Source organism: Lactuca serriola, chromosome 7, assembly GCF_051521515.1.
Source record: "Lactuca serriola cultivar US96UC23 chromosome 7, Lser_US96UC23_V15, whole genome shotgun sequence".
NCBI classification, from domain to species: Eukaryota; Viridiplantae; Streptophyta; class Magnoliopsida; order Asterales; family Asteraceae; genus Lactuca; species Lactuca serriola.
This window is the reverse complement of record NC_136414.1, coordinates 9,215,272-9,240,477: the sequence shown is the minus strand read 5'-3', so window position 1 is coordinate 9,240,477 and position 25,206 is coordinate 9,215,272. Positions and strand designations below refer to the sequence as shown.

The 25,206-nt window shown below is 36.5% G+C and overlaps 2 protein-coding genes across 3 annotated transcripts; one reads left to right on the top strand and one right to left on the bottom strand.

The window, feature by feature from the left end:
- LOC145061811 (Tetratricopeptide repeat (TPR)-like superfamily protein) lies at nucleotides 1-2,077 on the top strand. Its single transcript, XM_079009386.1, has 2 exons — nucleotides 1-1,884; nucleotides 1,972-2,077. The coding sequence occupies exon 1, from the start codon at nucleotides 70-72 to the stop codon at nucleotides 1,855-1,857; it is 1,788 nt and encodes a 595-aa protein (XP_078865512.1). The 5' UTR covers nucleotides 1-69; the 3' UTR covers nucleotides 1,858-1,884; nucleotides 1,972-2,077.
- A 949-nt stretch (nucleotides 2,078-3,026) lies between these two features.
- Nucleotides 3,027-23,327, bottom strand: LOC145063102 (BEACH domain-containing protein C2-like). Of its 2 annotated transcripts, none has more exons than XM_079010694.1 (32): nucleotides 23,214-23,327; nucleotides 20,606-22,629; nucleotides 19,736-20,520; nucleotides 18,780-19,427; nucleotides 18,563-18,697; nucleotides 18,384-18,488; nucleotides 18,110-18,223; nucleotides 17,662-17,738; nucleotides 17,471-17,552; nucleotides 16,825-17,136; nucleotides 15,528-16,138; nucleotides 14,958-15,042; nucleotides 14,389-14,583; nucleotides 12,983-13,546; nucleotides 12,298-12,441; nucleotides 11,761-12,213; nucleotides 11,003-11,148; nucleotides 10,780-10,849; nucleotides 10,602-10,685; nucleotides 10,034-10,090; nucleotides 9,895-9,963; nucleotides 9,734-9,820; nucleotides 9,535-9,651; nucleotides 8,479-8,628; nucleotides 8,285-8,369; nucleotides 8,077-8,197; nucleotides 7,483-7,579; nucleotides 7,288-7,401; nucleotides 6,062-6,431; nucleotides 4,603-5,381; nucleotides 3,543-3,665; nucleotides 3,027-3,424 (listed from the first exon to the last, which is right to left on the bottom strand). In XM_079010694.1, exons 2-32 carry the CDS (start codon nucleotides 22,581-22,583, stop codon nucleotides 3,350-3,352), a joined length of 8,832 nt encoding a protein of 2,943 aa, XP_078866820.1. In that variant the 5' UTR covers nucleotides 22,584-22,629; nucleotides 23,214-23,327; the 3' UTR covers nucleotides 3,027-3,349. The 2 variants fall into 2 exon arrangements, with proteins under 2 accessions (XP_078866820.1, XP_078866819.1); XM_079010693.1 differs by lacking the exon at nucleotides 23,214-23,327 and adding an exon at nucleotides 23,012-23,207.
- Nucleotides 23,328-25,206: the final 1,879 nt, after the last annotated feature.

Sequence of the window (25,206 nt, the reverse complement as noted above, 5' to 3'; positions counted from 1 at the left end):
CCTAAAACCTAAAACACGCCAAGGGTTTTGCCTTTTTGGACACTGCTCCAAACATCACACTCAGGAAAAATGTGGCGATCTAGAGTAATAGCACGAAGAGTTCGATCTATCAGAGGATTCTCGCATTCCAAATCCGATTTTCCACAATTGCATTCTCAGGTACACAACCTTCAAACCCTGGCATCATATCGCCACCTGGAGAATTTCAGATCAAAAGATCTTTTTCCACAATCAAACGCCATTAGATTCTTTAGTTCCAGTTCGACAGATTCAGTTACGGATGCTGAAGTGAGTACCGGTAACAACAGTGATGTAATTGGGGCTGAAAACGAAAACAATGATAGCTTCAGTTTTGGCGAAATGTGGAAGGATGGTATTAACGAGGCTAATAGCGTGTTAGAAATGGATGTTTCTGATTCGGAAATTAAGGAATCGATAGAAGTAGTTAATGAAGAAACGCACGAGGTTGATATGGATGAATTACAGAGAGTGCTATCTCTTCTTAAAATCAGAGATGGTGATTCTGATGTTATTACTGTGTCCTTAGAATCGAAACTAGATGATATGAATTTGAATCTGAACAAAGAGTTTGTGGTGAGAGTTTTAGAAACTCCACATATTCATGGGGAGAATTTGATTGCTTTCTTCAAGTGGGCTACTGGAGTGAACAATGGAGAAGTGTTCTCTGTTACAACAAGGTCTCTCGATGCACTTGTGAAGGCTGTTTGCAAAGAGCTCAAAAAGAAGGTTGCTTATAGTTTGTGGGATTTGATTAAGGATCTGGGTGTCAAAGAAAACAATGTTTTGACCACAGAGATGCTTAATTCTCTAATCTCTGTGTTTTCAAGATTGGGTAAAGGAATGGCTGGGTTTGAAGTTTTCAACAAGTTTGAAGATTTCTCATGTCTGACCAATGCAGATTCATATTATTTCACCATTGAAACTCTTTGTAGGCGATCCATTTTCGACAGAGTTGGTTTAGTTTGTGAGAGAATGCTCAGTGAAGATAAACTACCTGAAGCAGGAAAACTTGGAAGCATCATATCGTATTTATGCAAAGCTGGAATGGTGAAAGAAGCTCATTCTGTTTATCTATCAGCAAAAGAAAAACAAAAATTCCCACCTCAACCATCTGTTAACTTTTTAATCACTTCTCTCTGTGATCGAAAGAAAGTAGATTCCGATTCTGTCCACTTAGCTTTAAAGATGTTGGACGATTTCAATGGTGAAAAACAGAAACACGCAATCAAACAGTTTTCTTGTGTGATTCAAGGGCTGTGTAGAGTTAACGATTTTGAAGGGGCAAAAACTTTGTTGTCCAAAATGATCGATGAAGGTCCACCTCCTGGAAATGCAGTGTTCAATACTATCATCAATGGGCTTTCTAAATCGGGAAATATGGAAGAAGCTATAAAGACAATGAGGATAATGGAAGGTAGGGGATTAAAGCCTGATGTGTTTGCTTACAGTGTGATCATGAGTGGGTATGCAAAAGGTGGTGAAATGGAGGCAGCTGAGAAAATGTTGGTGGAGGCAAAGAAGAGCCACTGTAAGCTGACACCTGTCACGTATCATACAATGATCCGTGGGTATTGTAAGCTTGAGAAATTTGGAAAGGCTGTGAAGCTGTTGAATGAGATGGAAAGTTATGGGGTTAGGGCTAATAGTGATGAGTATGGTAAGTTGATTCAGTCTGTTTGTTTGAAGGCTGCTAATTGGAGAATGGGTGAGAAGTTAATGGAGGAAATGGAAAGGAAAGGTTTACATCTTAATGGGATTACTAAATCACTTGTGAGAGCTGTTAAAGAACTGGAAGAAGAGGCAAAAGGGACTGAAAATGTGAGTGTTGAAACATGAAGTTTTTGGTAGGTGGTTATGAAGAAGGTATGACAGATCTTGTATTTTGTTTTTCTTGAAACAAAGAGTCGTATTTGAAGTTAGGCCTTTTTTTGTTGTTTTTCCATGCTATAGATCGAAGAGAAAACTATACAAACATGATTTGTTGAAGACCTTTTCATGTAGCTTTTACCATTTTAACCATCAAAAGAATAACAAGGGCAGTTGGTTGGTATGTTAAGTGACTTCTTTGGTTTGTTTTTTGATGATTGCCTTTATCATAAGTTGTTTTCTTGTTCTATTTGTTGACTTGTTATTGAAAAAGTCAAAAGTTGTTGAACAAGTTTCATCACTATTTGGATACTACTTATATAATTTGTGGGTAAAAGTATCATCACAAAGTATATTGCTATTATCGATAAAAAAAATGTAAGCACATTGCTATTATGGGCAAAAATATAAAGTCCAAAACCCATATTATCTTGCTACCTGTAGTTTTTTTAGTTACATGCATCGTTAATATATTCCATGGATATAATTATAAAACTAGTGTTGAGACTTGAGAGTTAGAATCCAGTTCTCTTGTGGATAGAACCTAAAGTTGTTATCGTCAAGAATAAATTAAAGTTTTGGTCACTATGGTTTACACCTATCTGCAATTTGAGTCCAAGTTTTCAAAACATGATAAGGTTGTTTTTTATGGTTACAAAATCTTTCACGGTTGGTTCCTATTTGTCAATAACCCTCCGATAAGTACATGTAAAATGTCAAAGATTGGTTTTGTTTTTGTCATTTTCTTATTATATTTATTTTAATTTTTAAATAAAAGAGGCCCGCGTACCATTCCACTCAGAATCCCCACTCTGAACCTCAAATCTTAAACCAGACGCTTGTCCACCAACTGCCACCACCATTGATATCATCATCACCATTAAATTGAAATCCCCAAACTTAAAATTAAAACAAATTAAAATCCTAGCTTACAAATCAAATGATAATCACAAATGGGAAGTACAGATGTAATCACAATCAAAATCACAAATAGAAGGGACAAAATTTAGAACCAAAATCAAACTGCTGAGAGTTAGGGACGAGTTGTAGGCGGTGGGAGGAGAAACAATAGATGGCGAAGAAGAAAGAGAGAAAGGTAAACCCAGAGGGACCAATTATACTTACTGGCTGCATTGCAATGTAGTAATCAGCTTTCTTTCACAAATAGCAAAACATCATATCCATCATCCATCATCTAGTTTTACATCAAAAAGTGCACAACCTCAAAATTTACAACACCAAACTCAAATACCACATAACATAACGTGTAGGTCAGTCTATTATTGTACATCTAGATGTATAGTTTTCTAGTTTATATATACCATCACCAACAACTTGTTGCCTTGCCTCACCTCACCTCACCTATTATATGTTTATGTTACACCACAAAGGAAATCATTGAAGAAAATAATGTGTTGACTCAACCTCATTACTCAACTAGTAGTAGCAGGATCAAAAAGAGTTATTTCATGAATGGACTAAGCCCATCACCCTCCCAACCAAGCTTCAACATCTGATCTACCACCTTCAAGCTCAACTACAATACAATTACCACCAACCAACCAACCAAAAAGTAAGTCAACAACACTGCATGTCATGTCAGGTCAGGTCATATCAATATTAGAATTCTAGAAAGGCTAGTTTTGTCAACTTACAGCAGGATCTGTGAAGACAATCAATTGCTTGTCGGCTGTTGAAACCAAGAGATTTGTGTTGTCCTTATTCATCGCAATTGCTGTTATATCTTGCCCTTCTTTCAGCTGCAAACTGTGAAATACCTGCCACAGTTTTTTATGCTTGTCAGCAATTATTTTCTTATTAGGGAAAAATCTACCACGAAAATTGCTTTGTATTTGGATTGGATCACATTTTCTATAATCAGATTTAGCTTTATCTTTTAGATTACAATGTTTGTTTGTAATAAAAGCATGTTACGATGCTCTAAGGGAGGAGGGAATCATTCCCTCCCAACCCACTGACATATCATTTTTTCTCTTTTATTTTTCTTCATCTTTCCGAACCCACAACACACGGAAACCCTATCTCTTTGAACCCACTCAATTAAAAAAAATACAAAACAATCAAATGTAAAATCTTAATTTGCAATAGAGTTATCGGCGGTACCATTCTCGCTTCAACGAATGGGTTGATTGGTTTCACTAACCCACTTCATCATCTCTCTCTACTTTCTCTTTCTTATTTTTCTCTTGTACCATGTGTTTTAAAACTTGTACCTTAGTTGTTTTGTATTTTTTTTTAATTGAGTGGGTTCAAAAAGATAGGATTTCCGCGTGTTGTGGGTTGAGAAAGATGAAGAAAAAGAAGAGACAAAATTTGATGTGGCAGTGGGTTCGGTGGGTTGGGAGGGAACGACTCCCTCCTCCCTAATCAATAAAAATTCTTTGCATTTAACTCATTTCTTTATTCCCAAGAAATCACAAGACTCACACCCTGTTTTGTTTTTGAACTTCAAATATTGTTTTTTGGGTTGAGTGAAAGAAACAGCAACATACTTCTGTTTATGTTTTTTATTATATATAGTATCCTCTACTTTCCTTTCTTTCTATCACAGCATTCTACTTTCGGATTTTTCTTACTTTGAATGCAATAATTGGTTAAGACTTTGATAATCAACAAAAGCACATTCCTATTTCTTGCATTTAACTCTAGTCTTTTTGACCTCATCAGTAATCACAACTTGCAAATTAATAATACCTCAAGCGTATGAAGATTAAGGAAGCAAACCGAAGGAGATGTAAACTCCAATCTTTCAACTTCACCATCTTCATTCAATTCAACATCATCACCATCAACACCTTCAGTTTCTTCCCTTTTGGACCGGATACTGCTGAAATCATCATTTCCGGAAGACGAATTCAACCCAATCAAAAGACTTTGTCCATCAGAAGAAACCTCCATACAGCTAACGGTGCATGATCCCGGAATCTGGGCTCGAGCAATCATCTTCCCATTAAGCGTATGAGTCGAGAGAGTACAGGACAACCGATTCCAAGTCACCACAACGCCAGCTGGTGAAAGGCAAACCATGTGTGCCTTCACACCATCAAGCCTCCTAAGCAACCGACCCCGACTCACCGAATGAAGCAAAACATCCGATGAATCAGAACATGAAGCAACGACTCCAAGATCGGAATCAACACAGCAACAAACCACTTCCCCAAAATGCCCCCGGATGACCTGGACGGGACCCTCGATGCGGCGTTTGCCTGATGAAAGTAGGTTGTTGTTTGTGGATTTAGCGGAAGTTGGTGTGGTGGAGGGGGGTGGTGATTCGGAGATGCTGGTTTTTTGAGGGTCAGTGGATTGGTGGATCCGCCAGACAAGGACCATTGTGTCTCGGGAACCGGTGACGAGGTAGTTGCTGTCGGGTGAGAGAGACATGCATGTTACGGGTGCGGAATGGCCTCGAGCTATTTCTAGGGTTTTTGCAGCATCTGATGATATTAGTCTCACACTGTTGTCCACGTGTCCACCTGGTTGGAATCCAGAAAACTTAAAGTGAGGTGTTGGGGACTTCTTATATAAAAGGGTTAAACGGAAGAAACAGCAATGTAATTTCATTTCTTTTTATTACAGCATTGTACTTTGAAAATGTCATCCAAATGCAAACTAATTTTTGGTAGATTTTTCAAAGTATAATGTCATAATAAGAAGAAAAAAAACTGAAGTACAATGCTTTGATAAAAACATTGAAAGTACAATGCTATAATAGAAAGGAATAAAAGTAGGATGCTATAATACACAAATAAATGAGATTAACTGAATCACTCACAACCTACTTGTAATTAAGGAGGTTAAAGTAATCATGAAAATATCCTATAGCAGTGACAAAAGAGAAACATTGCATTTATTTAAGGGATTCAAAAAAAAAAAAATCTGTTACATATATGGCAAAATACAAAAAAGCACTTGTGACTTTCACATTGTAATGATTTAGCCACTTAACTCTTTTCTATAGCGATTAAACATCTAAACCATTATACCTTTTTGACAGCTGAAAAAGACATTGTATACAAAAAGGTGTTTTCTGTATTTTGTTCTTAGATGCAGTTGATTTGGATTATATTTCAATCAAGCTTTTCTATAATTTTAGCCTTACCATTTGACCTTACAATATAATTTAATATAGTGATAGAAGGGAAAAGTTGTTTACCTGTGATAATTTCATTGTCATGTGTGATGCAGACAATGGAAGAGCTTCTAAGACCTGGTGCTGCATACGCAAGAGCCTGTGGATATAGCCACTCCTCTGATCCAGACACTGATGGTCCTTTAAACATACGCATGAAACTTCCACCACTTGAGCTTGCAGTAGCCTTGGCATGTTGAAACAGGAACGGTGTTCCTTGCCCATCTGGTGTATTTGGTTGCCACCTGTGTTGTGCTATATGAGCTGCTGGAGCATCCGTATCAACAATCACAAGAGAATCTGAAAATGCCCGAATAGCAGAAGCAGGTAGATTGCATCGCTCTGGGGATGAAACGTTGTATGGTTTCACTTCTTCTGGATTTCGAAAGATGGTCTGAAATGCAAGAAATAGAAACTTACTCTTTTTTTTAGTATTATAGCATCCTACTTTCATTTCTTTCTGTTACAGGATTGTACTTTCTGTTTTTTTTTCTTATTGTGGCATTGTACTTTGAAAGCCTTACCAAATTATAGCATTCTACTTTCAACTTTAGCAGTGAAAAATGCTTTGTATATGGATGACATTGAATTGTATGTCCGTTTTTTTCTTAGTAAGGCATTGTACTTCAAAAGTTCTACCCAATTATAGCATTCTACTTCCATTTATTTCTGATACAACATTGTACTTTAGAGGAAAAAAAATATTAAGGCATTGTACTTTGAAAGATACTCCCAATTAAAGCAATGAAAATTATTTTGTATATGAATGATTTACACAATTATAGCATTGTACCTTCAACTTTTTTCTTATTAGGGCATTGTACATTTGTAGTTTTGTACTATGCAAAATTTTACCCAATTATAGCAGTGAAAATTGCTTTATATATATACAGGGCATTGCTATATATCGGGTAGATTTTTCAGAGTACAATATTGAACATTCATTTCTTACTACTACAGCATTGTACTTCACTTTTTTTTATTATGGCATTGTACTTTGAAAGATCCACCCAATTATAGAATTGTACTTTCGACTTTTCTCTTTAGGGCATTGTCTTTTGAAAATTCTACCAAATTATAGCATTGAAAATTTCTTTGCATATAAATGAGATTTAAATAATCTTGTAGATTTTTCTACAATACTGTAATAGGAAAAAGTAGAAGTACGAGGGTGTAATAAACAAATGCATGTCCTTAGGACTATACAAAGGGCATGGAAATTATATTAGTGACAACATTAATAACTTTACCTGCATTTGAAGAACATCTGGAAGTGGCATCTTTTTTATGTGAGGAGTAGTTAAAAGTTGTGACGGGGTTTGTCCAAAGTAAGCAATTTGATCTTGCATAGCGCGTTGTTGGACCTTTTCATGATCAAAAATAAAAGAAATAAAAAACCAACATATAAAAAAAAACTTAATTAATCGACTAACAATTAGACTTACTGGATCCGTGATTTTGTCTATATCTACAGTCCCTTCATATGTGATGTAAAAGAATACATTGTTTGCTGAAATAGCTTCTTTTCCTCGCTGCTTATACCTGACATATAAAAAGTTGTCATGTTGTCTTACAGTATTTTCAGGGTGTTTGGATGTGCATTTAAACTAAATAATCAGTGATGATGTTTCGGGAAAAATTCTGATTATTAAGGTCAAAATAATCAGATTGGGAAATCTAAAACACAAGTTGCTCAAGGAAACCAATTGTTAAGTTCCACATAAAAATGACCTATCTCCAGTTTTAATCAACTGATTATTTGATTATGATCTATTTCTTTTGAGTTGCAATAGTTTCTTACAAAACGCACATCCAAACACCTTAAAATTCTTTGCATGTTTATATGGTGCAAGAAGAAATAAAGATATGATAATGGGTTCAATATATCAGAATTTTGAAGGAACCCACAAAATGAAGAAGAATGTAAATGGCATACAAGACTAGCATCCGAATTGATTTATTTCAACCTTTTACAAAGTCAAAGCATCAAAACAAAATAAAACCCATCACTATTAGAATATGAATGAAGTAGAGCTCACCCGAATATGAGATCTATCCATTCATGTAAATGTGCAGAGACATGCTCACTCTCAAGAGCCATGCGATGCTTATGCACAAAATCAACAGGGTTTTCGGCCCAAGGAGGAAGCTTAACACAATCTGAAAAGTAAAACAATAGTATCAAATTACAACCCTTAAAACAGAAGAATAAAAAAAAAGTGATCACTTAAAGTTCATAGTCCATACCTAGCTTATCTCCAAGTTGCGTGGTACCAAAATCAATAGAATTCTCATTTAATAATATCTCTGGAAGGTAAAACAGCTCAGGAACCTAAGACAAAAAGAAAAGCAGGTTTTATTCTACATTTTGACATAAGAAGCTAAAACCTTTTCTACAACAAACAAAAGATCAATTTTGTAGTTTTGTTATGTATTTCTACCAATTCTTTCACGTCACTCATGTCCTCCATAACACCATTCCAAGTAGCAGGAATATCTAAAAACATTCTGTCTGCATGATCAAACTTTCCACCTTGTAATTGAATTGAGAGAGTAGTAAATGGCTCCACTCGCATGAGATAATACAAGACCTGTAACAAACAAGCGAATTTTAGTTTTACACTTGCACATTGTCGATTGAAAGGGTCATAATGTCATTAAAAAAGACTCTGGGAAAACTAGAGTAATTTGGCTAGTTTACCCTTTTATCAATATGATGTTATAGTCAAGGCTCATTAAGGTCAAATATCTCTTAAAGTGAGAGATTTTATCAGAAACAGGAATGATGAACAAAAAGTGATTGAACTATGAGGCATGATGACCAAATAAAATACATACATATATATATATATATATATATATATATATATATATATATATATATATATATATGTTTGTTGACTACAATGGCAGAAAAAATATTTTTCCTTCAATAGCATATTTAATTATATGACATGAGGAGAAATGAATATGTATTTGTGGGTCCCATTAACTTGATACGAGGAGAACTTCGTTATGGAGAATGGAAGTAAATGATACAAAAGGAATAGAGCCTAGATTTGTGATGATAATATCTGAATTATTGCATCTTATTCCATATATATAAGGACTAGCAACCTACTTTCTTTATTTATGTATCATAGCATCCTACTTTCATTTCTTTCTATTACAGCATTGTACTTCCGGATTTTTTTGTCTTAATAAGGCACTGTATTTTGCAAAGCTTGCCCAATTATATCATTGTACTTTCAACTTGTTTTCAGCAAGACGTTATACTTTGAAAAAACCAACACAATTATAGCAGTGAAAATTGTTGTGTTTGTATGACATTGCTATCATTGCATAGACTTTTCAAAGTACATGTTGAAACAGAAAGAAATGATAAGATAGTAGATACTATAATAAACAAATCAATGAAAGTACATTGTTATTTCATGCACTTAATCCCGTATATAAACCATCCTGTAAATCAATAAGAAAATGATTAGAAAACCTACTGTCCCGGCACTTGAATAATGGGAACCGTAATGGAACTTGGGTATGACAGTATCGTTGAAGCTGTAGTATCTCTCCTGAATCTTTTTCAACCGATCATCATTTAGTGCTCCAACAGGCTGCAAAAAATATAATATCAGGGTCAATAATCAACATCTCATCCTAAAATCTGTTTAAAAAGAAAAAGCAAAGCGTTGTGACCTTCGATAGATCTCGGTAAGATGAGGGGTTCGCAAGATCCAAATGCGTTGATTTGTAATCCGAAAGAATCCATGGGAAAACAGGGTACTGCAGAAAAAGAAAAGTTAGTCCACGCATTTGGATTAGATAATTAAGAACGTTTGTTATTTTATTATATTCACCTGAGTGATGTCATTATAACTACGCCCAGCCAGTGTGTTGAGTTGCATAAGATATTCGAAGTTGCTGATCTGCAAAATTTGAAGTGAGAAGCTGAATTTTTATAAATGGACAAAAGACATATTTCATTCTTTATTGTACCTCCCATCTTGCCCAACGTTCCATAAGTTGAGTCCTTTTGAGAAGTTGATCCGGTCTCTAAGGAAAAGATTAAAGCACAGTGATATGAGTCCTCCAATAAAGTAAGTTTTGGTAAGAAATAGCAACGTACTTTCATTTATATGCTTATTATAGCATCCTACTCACATTTCTTTCTATTACAAAGCATTTTATTTTCTTATTAAGGCATTGTAATCAATTTCTTTCTTATTAGGACTTTGTATTTTGAAAAATCTACCCAACTATATAGCAATGAAAATTTGCCTTGTATTTGGATGGCATTGCTATAATCAGGTAGATTTCTCAAAGTAGAATGCTGTAATAGGAAGTATCTGGTGAAGTTGTAATAAGCAATTAATATGACAAGACAATGGGTATCATCCTCATCAGTATATTCTGTTTAAAAAATTAGTAGAATGCTTAATTTTAGAAATGTTATGTATGATTTAGTTCATGATTAATGATTCATAAAGCTAGTATAATTTTTCTCGATTTGGTTAACAAATTGACATTTATGATCCAAGTCACAGAAAGGGAAAAACATAAAAACCTGGGTAGCCAAGTATATATTGTTCAGATGAGAAGGATGTGCTTGAACAATGGCTCGGTATGCACTCCTCCTACCCTCCATAGTCTGAACCAAGAAACAATAAACCGTTTTATAAGTAGAAAGTCACCAATATAGTTGACCAAAGAACATATAGAGATGAAATTGTGATGGTAAATACCCCAAAATCAAAGAAGAAATTTGACCGGTCAACCATAAACAATTCCAGAGCACTTCTTCTTAGAAGATATCTGTCATAGCGGTATAACTGTGAGGTGAGTAACAACCAAAAAAGGAAGTAGAAAGAAGTACTATAAAACACAAAGATCGCGACAGATGAACCATCATTTTATCTTAAAATAATCATCAGATAAAAGTGAAAAATAATAAGCTGTTCATCTGACCTCCTGCTGTATACTTGATGAAGAGAAGACATTAACCAACTCCGATCCTTATCTTCAACTTTGCTTTCAGTTTTATTATCCGATCCATCCTCAAGGACATTGCCCTCAGATTTGTTAAGAAGAAAGTTGATCTTTTTCGTTGTTATCTGGAAACGACCATCACACATGTTTTATAAAAGTTCAGATAATAAGAGAATACCACATGCATAAAAGATGCCGAGTATAGAAGTTTAAATATTAACCAACAATCTGTTTGTTGATACCATTTCTATCCGTTATCTCTTATCACACAATATCATAGGACCCATAAAACGAAAAAATTGACTGGCCAACACAAAATTAGACCAACGTTCTCTTTTTTTACTATATGAAATTAGCATATGTTTATTTCATGGTTGATTATAAATAGTAAGGAATTTCAATCATTGTCTGAAAAGGCAAATACATAAACAAACAATTTACTCAAAGGCAATACTAACTACTTGTTCACTTTTCCATTTTTGGATGATCCACTTTATGGTCATACAGGCCAAAGGTCGAGAACTCATAACTTACTGCTACACATTAAAAAGTTTTGCAGTTAGTTATTTTGAGAATGAAAGGTGTAAAATACTAAAATACCCATTTCGTCCCAAGAAAATAGCTAGAATACCCTTCAATAAAATTTAAATTAAGAAACTACTGTCATTGTCATGGGACACCACAGAAAAGGTAAGTGTTGCAATTTGCAAACGAGATGAATGACAATTAAAGCTTACCTGAAATGTTCCTTGCCAAACCTTTAATGGCCGGACCATAGATGCTGAAATCTCAAGAATAACTCTTTCGTCATCCTCACTTGGAATATAACCAGGGCCAACTGATGATGAACTCCCAAAATCTTCATCATTCCCAACTTGAGACGCTGTAGAATCTGGCACTTGCAATGGCTGCTCTGCATTCCCAGATTGCCTTGTTTGAATATCATCCGTCTTTCCCTCCACATTACTAAAATCTTCTTGTTCATCATCCTCATTGACTAATTCTATTGAAATAGCTTCTGAAGGCAAAATAGAAGCTTTAGGACTGACTACAGTCTCTTTATCATGTTTCGGTTCCACATGATCTTCAAAATCTGCAGCAGCACCAAAATGATCCGATCCCTCAAAATCCCTCCTCAGACATGTCCGCATCCTTGTAGAACTTTCCATGTGATCTAGCTTCCAAAAAATCTATAAAATATATAGTTTTAGATATGTGAAACTTACATGAGAAAGCAATTAGAAAGATAATTAAGGCCATGGCCATGAACATACTCGCTCAGGATTGTAAAGATTTTCACTGATGGGCCCAAAGAGACATTTTGTTTCTATCAAGTAATGGATGAGTTTCCGCCAGGCGCGTATGCCAGTGAGTGCACGATGCCTAGCAATGGAATCAACTTGAGCCCGTCTATCAACCTGAAAAATATGATTCAGATTACATTCCTAAGCTGTTCATTATAGTTAGTATCCTACCTTCATTTCTTCCTATTACAACATCATACTTTGAAATTTTAACCAATTATAGCAATGTCATCCAAATAGAAAACAATTTTCACTGCTATAATCAGGTAAATGTCCTAATAACAAAAAAAAATGGATGTACAATGCTATAATTTAAAGATTTGTAAATACAATGCCTTGATTAAAAAAAAAGACTGAAAGTATAATATTGTTGCATTTAGCCCTATGTTGTAATCTATTTTGGTTCCAATTTTGAAGTACTCATCCAAGATCATTGGTGGTAGCTATATGTTTCAAAGATCATTGTGCTCAGTGCTCAACTATATATATGTTTCTTACAAGTAACGGGGTGCATCATCATTTTTTAGGGTTCAAAGCAAGAAACAGCAACGTACTATCAATTAGTTTCTTTTTTTTTCTATTACAACCTTTTTCTTATTAAGGCATTGTACTTTCAATGGTTTTTTATGCGGACATTGTGCTTTGAAAACTTTACCTCTGATCGTTGCAAGTTTCTTGCTAGAGCTAAGCTTCCGACTAAAACTGCAATAAATTTATACGAAAGAGCATTGAGATCTTTCTTATAAACTGGTTTGTTGTCAGCAGATGGCAAACATTCCATCCAAGCGGTTCCCATTGCTTCAGAAACATTCCATCTCTTTACACGATCCATATCACTTCTATTCCGTCTTTGTGCAGCTGTAGCCATTGCAACAGCACTCAAACCTCTTCCAGAACCAATCTTTGCATTGCGTTCAAGATCACGAGCAGCAGCTAGTGCTGCTGCTTTTGCAGCAGCCTTGTCTTTTACAGATGATGATGATGATGATGACGACGACTTGTTAGGTGCCTCCATTGGTTCTCGAAAGCTAGAAAAAGATTGAAGTCTAACTGGCTTTCTATCGACTACAGAAGAGTCACGTTTTAGATGATGCACGGCTGTTGCAGGAGTAGCAGCTTCACCTCCACCAGCACCTGCAGCAATCATTGCTAGAGCCAATGCAGCAGGTGGAGATGCAAAAGCAGCAGCCCATCCAGGTGAGATCATAGCAAGAGCACCCTGATTGCATGACTTCAAGTGTCAAAGTTTTGGCAAATATGATGATGTCAAAGTAAATATACATTTATTTATTATCAAGAAAATTAACAACATGATTTCACTTTGCTTCTGATTTGGTCATTGGATTTTGAAAACTATTGATTAAACCACTTAACTTTTCCAAATTGGTCTCTTTCAAAAAAAAATACTTTACCAGATTGGCTATTGGGGAAATATATATATATATATATATATATATATATATATATATATATATATATATATATATATATATATATATATCTTGGGTAGTTTTGCTGTTTAACCGGTATACTTTATTTTTTCCAATCAAATCATATAAGTTTCAAACATATTTCCAAACTAACCATTTTGAGCAGCTATATCGGCTTTCACCAGTATTTTTGTTGGTAATTTCTAAAGTAACAATTCTGTCCTGTTATATCATGTCAAAATGGTTGATTTGGAAAAATGTCTGGAACCCAAAATTAAATGGTTCTTCTGTAATTTACCCTTGAATATTCTGGATCATTTAGAAAAAGAACCATGTAACATGCTGACAAGTTGAACGGTTTTTATAACAGTTTCGCAAAGTTGCGTTATTTTTACAATATTTATCTAAAAGTGGATGGTTTCAGAATCTATTTTTAAAGTCCAGTGACCAAATTAAATGAAATGAGAGTGTGTGTTACTATTTTTGCAATTTGCACTTAGGTATCGAACAGAGAAAACCAAGAGACCAACTACATATTGCTGATATGGAAATTGTTTAATGAAGCCATGAAATTTGAAAACCCTAGAATTAAAAACAAAACTTTATAATCGGCCAATTTAGTAAATTTTACCTCTATAGGCAGTGCATCAGCAGCTAGGGCTGGGTCATCGACAGCCAGAGGATTTAAACCATCGGTGGCAACAAGCTCATGAATTCCAGCTAAATAAGGTCGCCATCTCCTTAAAATAGAAACAAAGGGAGGCAAAATAGCTTCTAGATACTGTTTTCTGAGAGGGACCCTGTCTCTGCTAACTGCATGCCACACCTACAAATGCATTTCATAAGATAACAAGACAAGGATAAAAGAATGCTCCCTCTGTCCCATGAAAACTGCAGATTTTCCTTTGTGGGAAGTTCCCATGTCAAAATTACTTATTTACGCCCCCCCCCCCCCCCCCCCCCCCCCCTCCCTTTGCCACCTTTAATCATTACAAGGAATTGATGATGTTGATTTCGGTCCACTAGAAATTTTTATTTTCTCCTTAACGAAAGGTGCTTGAGATATTTGATAACTGGTCAAACGTTTTCTTAAACTATGTGCCAAGCCAATGATTACAGTTTTCACAAGAAGGGAAGCGTATAAGGAACAATTTAGGAGAAAAAAAAAAGTTAAAAGAATTTCTATATATTTGAAAAAACCTCGGAATATAAGACGGAGGATGCAACCAACACTCTCTGTCGCTTGGACTCGGAAATTGGCATGTTCAAGAGGGGTGAAAGCACGCTGTTCATCATCAATGAAAAAGTTAGTTCACCCATCAAAGCCTCAAATGTCTTACGAAAATATGTACACAAAGAATAACTAGAATGAGCATTGAGCAAAGAGATAATTGAACTTATTGAAAATTCATTAAATCAAGATGATTTATAAAAGAGCAAATTGCAGAAAACAGCAACATACTTTACTCTTTTTACCAATATAGGCAATGTACTGACATTTTCTTTACATATATTAGCAACGTACTTACAATTCTTTACTTGTAATAGCAACGTACTTGCATTTTTTTACCGATAATAGCAATATGTAACAAATAAAGTATAATACCCATATTGGCAGCAAAATGTAAGTACATTGCTATTATCGGTAAATAAATGTAATTACAACATTTGTATTATGGGTAAAAACTAAAATACATAGCCCATATTGGTGTAGCAATAGTAAAATAAGTTGCTATTCTCAGCAATTTTCCCTTTATAAAATAGGCGTACCTCCACAATAATACAGAGCGGGGCTGCCTCATTGATGTCCGTGGACTATTTTCTAATGATGATGGAACAATCTTATCTTCAAATGACCCTTCATCGACACTAAGATTCCTTGTAAGCATATTACTTTCACCATCATCTTCTTCCCTCATGGAAACAAGTATCATCCGAAGCATACACAAGAAAGGTTGGTCACTATCCAACAACTGATAAAGAGCCGCCATGCCTCCCATCCCTGTACCAGAACCTCCTCCAATACCAAGGCCACCACCAAGTCCAGACTCATCCAACAACAAAGCTTGTAGCATGGAAACACACTTATTTATTAAAGGGAGTTCAATCCAGTTACCATTTGAATCTTTTTCCAAAGAAGAATTCCAGGCGTCCCACCCACTGCCACCACCACCAAAGTCGGAAGCTTTTGAAGGAAGACCGACTCCATACCATAATCTACTTCTGTATTTCCAACCTTCTGCTAAGTCTACAGCACAGCTTCCATATGATACAAAGGCGCAGGAAACCGAGTCATAGGGTTCAGCTGCTGCTGCAGCTGTAAGCCGTTCCATCACTGTTGCTGAGATTTGCCCCTTGGTGTCGGCCATAGACGCAAGCACCTTTTAAGAATAACAACACTGATTTAGAACTAAGGGTTTGTCTGGTATAACGGAATGGAATATTACACTCCATTATCATGTTTGGTTGGGTGTAAGGAATGGAATAAACCATTCAATCATGTTGTTTGCTATATACTTATATGAGATTTAAAAACTAAATGGAAGTAAAATGATAGATAAAGGAAAATGTTATTTGTTTATATAAACATATTTCATGTCGTGTCATTTGAAATATATACTATATGCATCAAATGGTCACTTTATTTATAACTTTAAAAAACTGTTTACAAAAGTAAAAAATTAAATACCATGAAATCTTAAAATAGAATGATAATTAAAAATGATTAAATTGAAGTTTTGAAATTTTTAAAAAATATAATTGTTATTGAAGATCATATAAATAAAAGTAATTATTAATTAATATATCACTCCATTCCTTCAAGGAATGAAAATAATAAAAATAAATAACACCCTTCCCCCATGGAACGAAAATTAGTTCATGAGAAGGAATCACATTCTGTGAGGAATGTTCCGTTCCATTCCATTCCTTTGTGGCAAACAAACATGTTTTTTCCATTCCGTTCCCCTTTGATTACAGCATACCAAACACTGCCTAAGGGGTAACATGTTAACGAAAATGGAATGACACATCAGCATGGTAACCATGAAATTAAGTGCAAACGTACATCAAGGGGAAGAGTTCTAGAGTCATTAGAAGACGCCCGTGCTTCAAGTGGTTCTGGGATTGTGGGGAGATTTGTGCTGTTGCCAACACGAACCACAGATGGAAGAGAAGAACCAGAACCCCCTTGAACGAGAGAAAAACTAAAAAGCTTGCTTTGTAGGCGTAAATGATCTTCAACAAGCATTAACACCACAATTGCATTCTCAACCAAAGCCACAGAAAGTTGAGCAGCATTCTCTGCTTCTGCCTTAGAAACCTCTGGTGGTAATCCATAAGCAGCAACACCAGCAGCTGCTGCAGCAATCACTTGAGTCTGCAAGGGAGGAAGGAAAATATAAATATTAGAGTCAATTACAAACTTAGTCCCTATGGTTTACTCAAAATCACAAGTTCAGTACAAGTATTGAAATTGTCACAATGTGGTCCTTTAATTTGCATTACGTTATGGATATGGTCATTGTGCTTTACTCAAAATCACAAGTTCAGTCTAAATTTTGAAGTCATTTTATATGTGTCAGGGACCATATCCGCAACGAAATGCAAACTTGAGGACGAGATTAGGACAATTTCAAAATTTTGCAATTTTGGGTAAAGCATAAGGACCAAATCTGTAATTTACTCTAAATGTTAAGATGTGGAAGGTCTACCTGAGTCTGCAGCTCCCTAGCAGCAAAGTCCAGCAACCCACATAAGAGCCTTCTTTTAAAGATGGGCAATGATTCCTCACGTCTGTCAAATTAATAAATATTAGAGAAGTTAATTACATGAAGCAGCATTACATATAGTCAGTCATATGTAAAAGTGTATGTGTGTGTTTGTAGTGAATGGAATGGTATACCTTTTGCGCTGTTCTCCTGTGCTAGATCCACCTACCATAGAAAGCCACTCTGCACAATGAATTGTAGCTTCAATATCCTGTCAAAGGGAAGTATGACCAAACAATATAAATGAACTGATAGTGCTTGAAAGTTCAGACTACACATGCTTCAATCAACTTTGACAATAAAGGAAACAAGGAGGGAGCATAGTTTAATAAAAATATTTGACTAAAAGCCAAATACCAAAAATACTCCTTAAGAAGACAAAATGGAGAATACATATGGACCAAAAACAATATCATCATGAACATCTTGTAATATCATCATGAACATCTTGTAATAATTGTTAATGGGACAAGATGTAATTTTGGGAATGGATAAAAGAAAATTTATGTAAATTCAGAAAGGTATCAAAGAAAGCTTATAAAAGAAAACTTATGGACCACAATCAATATCACTTATATCTACCTTCCATCCATCCTTCTGACGCATGGAATGCTCTAACATGATAACAAGGAAACTGTGTACAAGGTCTTCAACATCTCTGAAGCTTGAAGACATTGAAGCATTCTTCCCAGACGTCTGTAGGAACAAGCATGCATATATATCATTTAAAATGAAATTAAAAATAAAGTGTATAATCTTTTAGAGGAACAACTTCCAAATTTACTATACTTGTATCAGTTGCAACTTGAAAGAAAAAAAAATTGGTGGTGATAGTTAATATTTAATATAATGTCACCTCGTAATTAGAAATAAGAATTTCCAAGATCCATTCAGGCCATTCATCCATCTTAGTGAGCCTGTTTCTATTTTCAGCATGACTGCAAGCCAAAATCAGAAGATCCTGAAATCAAAAGGAGAAGTAAATATACAAAATAGATTTTTCAGGGACAAGGGTATAAATGGAAACAGCAGTACCTGTAATGCGCGACACTGAAAAGACTTTGGTGCATGTGGTAGTGAACTCAAAAGAACCAACAGAAGCTGTGAGTGCTCAAAGCGATGTTGTGAGTCATAGAAGTTTAGTCCCTCATCTGTTGTGGATGCATTTAACTGGTACAAAAAGATATTCTTCTTTTAGTTTGTTAAAAGGGGAAAAAAATTCATAGATACAATACTGAATATGAAGTCATACTGAGGCGCCCAATAAAGCCAGGTAGGCATTGTTAGTCATAAGCCTGTTAGGCGCTGCCTGAAAGGCCCTTTGCAAAGCATAACGTAGAAGTGAAACTTTATCTTCAAACATGCTACCCCCTCCCTCAAGCAACCGATGCATGCCACGTGTCATATCGTTAGAAGCTTGAGATCCGGACTTCAGATGCCCAGAAATAACTAAAGCACCAAATAGCCCAATTATTGCAACGACAATACCATCACTTTTGTCAACATTGTACACATTGTTCCTTGCATTGTCAGCACTGATGGAAAAATTTATACCACCCAAAATCTTTTTTAACTGACTCTCAGAGACCGAGGACTTGCTTTCGATTCTAGACCCTATGAGAATGGTATTGACACTGGTATGAGTCTGAGGTTCATTAGATGACAACTCATCATTATTGCTATTTTCCAAACCATCGCCACCATTGGCTTTAGATTCTTCATTATTGACCAAAGGGTCTGGTAATGTTACATCATAATCTCCAGCTTTTGCTTCCCGTTGCAATAGGACAAGAAGTGTTTCTATGCCACCACATGATAAAAATGCTTCTGCAAATGTTTGAGCTCTAGAAGCTTTTGGTTGTACTACCAACCTGTATATCAAGTGCAATGCCCTTGCAACCTAAAAAAACAAATATCAGAATGTTCTTCACTTGATATTATTCTCTTCAAAACTAGAGTACATTACAAAAATGATCTATGTGCTTTTTGATGTTTACCGTGTTTAGTCCAAAGTTGATGCATTTTTCATTTTTGGTTCTAATTTCAAGGTTTCATATCGATTTTAGTCTTTATTTCAAAGGTTCCAAGGACTGAAACTGAAGAAGAATTCAAATTTTGAGTTTTGACTAAACACGGTAAAAATAGAAAGCACAAGAACCATTTTGTAATTTACTCATAAAATTATGTTATGCGCTATAATATTATTACCTGATTTGGTTGTGGAGAATCAACCAAGAAGCCGAGTAGACAACGAATATCATCCACAGCCATTGAAGGAGGAGCGGCCCCCACAAGAAGTTCAATAAGTACTAAAAGCTCATCAACTAAAGCGTTCACTTCACCAACCGGACGTGTGGCTCCATTAATAGATATAGTATTTACAGAATCCTTTTCACGAATTGTCCAATAACATCTCCTGCATCCATCAAGAAGAGTCTGAATAGCTTTTGCATCACGCATCACAGAAGCCTCTGTGAATGCCATATCAGCTAAAGAAGACAAAAGCTTCTTCTGTAACCCGTAGCTACATAAACTCCAAATTTTCAAATCCAGTAAAAGCGTACTGAAAAGCTGCACTTTAAGTGCATGATTATTCTTCTGAGATTGACATAAAGAAACAATTGCTGCAACGATTTCCTCATCACCCACTCCATGCTTGGAACAATCAAGTGAAGATAAGGTTTGTAGAAGATAGGTTAAGATAACTGACAAAACCTCTGGCCCTTTAGTACGACACAGCTCGTTATTGTTACCTGGATGTTGAATTGCAAGTGACATAATCCTAAATATTGGTGCAGCAAGAGCAGTTGTGGCTACTGACAAAGCAAGATCGCCCTTTTGTAACTCCAAACTTTTATTATCAACTTTGCTTACTACAAATGGAAGTAAAGACATTGGACCCCCATATGCTAAAGCCCATAAAGCTTCTGCAGGCCGCATCCTTGTAGCTACATGTACTTGCCCAAGCACCTCAGCAGGTCGTCTGAGCATTCCTGAAACAAAAACAAGTATCTTTTCAGGCACCAAAAATACCTTTTTGCCCTTAGTAATCATTACAATATAAGAAATTTATAAAACCTGCAGCGCCAGAAGGTGAAGCATCGGGGCAGAAACGACCACTTAGTAGACTAGGATGGTATAGAAGGTGCAGGCACCCTGCAATGTCTGCATCTAAACGTGCACTTTCTTCTGAAACCTTTTGCACATGAGAAAATGTCGATAACCATGGTGAACCTGCAGCATTACCAAATGATGGAAGTGCATCTCCACCTCTAGAAGCCAACTGGCCCATCCTCTCTGGACCAATTGGTTCTTTAAAGATATACACGGGTCCCATCTCAGCAAACAAAGGGCATTGGCGTCTTCGTCTCTGCAAACCAGCCATTGTTGGTGGTGGATTTGTCCCAATGCAGCAAAAAGCAAGTGGCTTAGAGATTCGAGGGAACTCAAAAGGACGACTTTCATACAAGGTTCCATCAATGTACAATCTCAGTTCACTTTCTGCCTTACCAAGTAACCCTTGTTTGGAAGTATGCTCAAGACCAATAAAATACCAACATTGTGGCTTAAATGCATGGGTAAAATGTAAAGAGGCCTTCCTACCCTTCCCACTACCACTTTCAACCACCAAAAACTGAGCGTGAAAATACGCTTCCATTCCCTGATTATCAGCAGATAAGAAACTGAAAAGCCGAGGCATGTGTGCCATGCCTTCACCCGCTAGTGCACTGGCTGCAGCAGCTGCAGACACAGCTGATGATTTCCCTGATTTAGCTGCTGCTGCTGCAGCAATGGCTGCAGCAGCAGTAGCTGTGTTTAAAGTGTCTGCAAATGATTCGATATAAATCCAAGTCGCGAACGCGTACCCATTAGGGAAAGGCCAACGGCTCTCTCCTGGACCAAGTAAACCAGAGCTTTCACCATCAAACTCAAATGAAGACATTGGACCTCTTGACTCTTTGCTGCCCAAAGCCCTCTCCATACAAAGCATCAATCGAGCTGCCCATGGAGTGTTGATTGTTCTTGTAATTGTGGAAAACCAATTGTTCAAATCCGTTACACTAAGGGAATGTCCAGCTAAGTATTGGATACAGGAACATAACGGAGTTCCATCCCATTTCAATTGCTTACTTGAATCATCAAGAAAAATCTTCTCAGCTGACTGCAAAAGGACCCCTAGCAAACCTGATGAACAACACATAGCTCTGTTTCTTGTACAAGCTTGCAAAATAGCAAGCAATCCACGAACCATCCGTGTTCTTGGGGACATGAAACCGACAGTATCTGATAACCATGGAAGCCAAGGAATAAGCTCGCCTGATACCACAGCAGCTCTGGAGTTCAACATGACACTAGGTGGGTTATTATCCTCATCTTCCTCAAAAGATTCAACGCCACCCATTGTGGCAAGAAGTGAATCAACCACTAATAACGCGATGCTTTCTGCCTCTTCCCCATCCCCAAAGCTTTCTACACCGCTTACAATGTTCTTCAAGCTCTCCATGCTTTCTGCCTTCCCCATGATAACAGAATCCACCAAATGCAAAAGCTCAGGTGAAACATTTGGCATGGGTTTTGGTTTAGGTTTTGGAGGTGAGTGCCCATGATCCCCATATGCATATAAAGGGGAATCATAACTGGTCCGAGCAGATGATTGCTCAGAGAGATGAGGTGATTTTCCCCCTGATCCACGGCTTGAGACATTACTATCCTGGTGTACTTGAACAACAGCCAGTGAAGAATCATCCTCCATTGTTCCCCCTTTAATGGAAACTCCAGATGCCTCCTCGTTTCCACTAGATGAGGTCCTTAGATTATCCAGATCCACAACAATCTTCTCTTTATCTAATGATACCTGCTCAAACATGCCCTCATCTACATATCCACTTTCAGAATCAACCCTTCCCACAACATCTGCAATGTTTATATTAACAGTACCGATTTCTGAATCAGATGTCTCCACTCTTAAATCCGACCCACTGCCTCCACCTACTTCAGGAAGTGAATCACCACCAGAAATTTCTACGTGTTCTAGTTTTTCTTCTTCTTCTTCCATAATATTACGGCTATTAGTTGTCAATTAACAAATCCTTATCAGTCACCTGAAATAAGAGTTAATCACAGTCACTTACAGAGATCGAAAAGACATTTCAAATAACGAACTCCAGTAATCATCTCAATCCAGGTTATTTGCAAGTGAAATTCACACATGTGATCTGAATAAAGTTCAAAGACTAGTTATAAATGTTCTAATTCGAGATCTAAAGCGATACAGACACTAATTCACACACATTTTAGAAAATCAGAACTTACTTCTCATCTTAAAACCATCAAATGAACTAAAAACAATGACGATATCAAAAAGCATTTTCAAGTTTCAGCCATGGCACTAAATACGCATTTAAGATTTACATTGGCACATGAGTCTCTTCGAATTTTCGCATGGACTACTGGACAAAGGAGAGTAGAAACCACAAAAATTACCTAATTTTCTTAAAATCTGATCAAGTGTTTTGCAGTGAGATCGCTATCAATGTTGAGCAATAATGACTGTGCAGATCTATACAGTGTTTTAATGCTGACGATTGGTATAAATCGTGAATATTTCGAGGGTTTTTCTACTTCAAAATATCACTTCCTCGGAGATACGGAAGAACACTGGATGAAATAGAGGAGGAAGAATAACCTGATTCCGGCGATGTTAATACGACCGAGTTTAGAGGATTGTCGACCAGCCTGCGTTTGTGTTTGGGGCTGCAATATGTATTTTGGCCCCTATACTATGCTTAGGTGTTTATTTGGGTCATTTTTTTTTATTAATATGTACATATAAAGAAGCCCCTTATGAACAATATCTAACCTGTTTACGGGGTTAGTTAGTCCATCAGGGTCACCGCCTTGATTGATCGTCTTATCATTCCAGTACCTTCCATTGTTCTTTCTCCTCTCTCAAACACACAACAATCGACTCTCTCGTTTTCTACCGCCTCTTTACTCTGCTCCACCCACTTCGGCGTATTTGCACTGAATAAGACCTTACATAATATGTTTAGGTTGTGTGATTCCGGTGGAAAGAGATACGATTGAAGTGACGATCGAGATATGAGGGTGTTTTGCAGACGATTTAGCAAGACTATGATATTTTTTTTGGTCTTAGCCCTAATTTACTTTTTGTTTTTAATTTTGGAATCGAAACACAGTCGCCGCCCACGATCAACGTCAGATAATCACTACCACCTTCAAGACCATATTTTTCTACGTATATTAAACTCTGGACTACACAACGCCTTCCTACTTCTTTCTCTCTCGCCAAAAACCGCTTCAGAAGGAATCAACTGTACTTGTGCCTCCGCTTGCTTTAGCTTTTATCATACGCTTCCAACCCTAAACCTACGCTACTTGTTATTGCCATCACCAACGTCTAACGTCTGTAAGTATTCTCTGCTATCTTTCAAAAAAATCATGGAGGCCTAAGTTAAGGTAACTTTAAGGTCATGTACCATTGAATAATCATATTACCTGAACAATATAATGACTTATTCATCTCGTACAAGCCCTAATATTTTCGAATTTGATGGTTTGTTGTTTTCGATTTTGGGATTAATCCTTTGAAGCCGATAGGTACACTTGCAACGTTTCGTTGGGAACAGGGCTAGCCAGTGTTGGCAACTTGCATAAAACTTCTTTTAATTACTGGAGCGTTGCCTCTGTTGTTGGTGTCCACTGGAAATTGCTTTTTTCGATGCACCCTTTGAGCGTTTGGAAAAGTGGCATGGATTTTTTTTTATTGATTTGAAAATGAACCGGCTTAGAGCGGTTAGTTTGCCATTTAAACCTTGGGCATCCCTTAAGGTGTTTGGAGATGGAACCTTTATCAATTCGACCACCTTGATAGGGCTCGGTTGGATCCCTTCCTGAGTGACGTAGTATCTCAGGAATTGCCCTTCCTCTACTCTAAAGGTGCACTTCCCCAGGTTTAATTTCATTTTGACCCTCTCTAGGTTCCTAAGTGTCTCTTCCACATCTTCCAACAGTCTTCCTTCGTCTGGGTTTTTTATGACCATATCGTCTACATATACTTCGATGTTCCTGCGAATCTGCTTTGCGAAAAAGCGAGTCGACGAGCCGTTGGTAGGTTGTTGTCACGCCCCCAAACCGGAACGGCGGAAACGTTCGGGGGCGGAGGACGTCATGTACAGTATCATAACAATGCACAATAGTAAACAAGCAACAACATCATCCATTGCATTAATAATATAATTTAATACAAGTGTGTTCTGTGTATAGTTTGAAAGACACCAAAATATGAATCAAAATAAAAGACGAGTCTTGAACACACTCCGTCTTCTCAAAACCTAGTCCAGTATATCTGTCTACTGGTGACCTGAGAATACAAGTTGTTTTGAAAAAGTAGATTAGCATTTAAGCTGGTGAGTTCATAAGTATTTTAGTGTCAATGTTTGTATAAGTTTGATGAAAGTGTTTGTAAATGTTTGTAAGTGTTTGATGTAAATGTTTGTAAGTGTTCGATGTAAATGTTTGTATCTCCTAGAAAATCCTATATTTTCTACTTATAAAGAAATGTAGTCTTCTACCAAGACCCTACTGTTCTGTATGTTTGTTCTTTTGTAAAAGTGAGTATTTTTCCCAAGTATGACTATCATTACCAAAAATATAGT

What these genes read in the sequence shown, in the direction of transcription:
- LOC145061811 (XM_079009386.1), top strand. Translation starts at nt 70, where the DNA reads ATGTGGCGATCTAGAGTAATAGCACGAAGAGTTCGATCTATCAGAGGA.
- LOC145063102 (XM_079010694.1), bottom strand. Translation starts at nt 22,583, where the DNA reads ATGGAAGAAGAAGAAGAAAAACTAGAACACGTAGAAATTTCTGGTGGT. An exon ending in GTTATAATGACATCACTCAG is followed by an intron (nt 9,821 to 9,894) that starts GTGAATATAATA and finishes CTTTTTCTGCAG; the next exon opens with TACCCTGTTTTCCCATGGAT. An exon ending in TTAATCTTCATACGCTTGAG is followed by an intron (nt 3,666 to 4,602) that starts GTATTATTAATT and finishes AAACTGTGGCAG; the next exon opens with GTATTTCACAGTTTGCAGCT.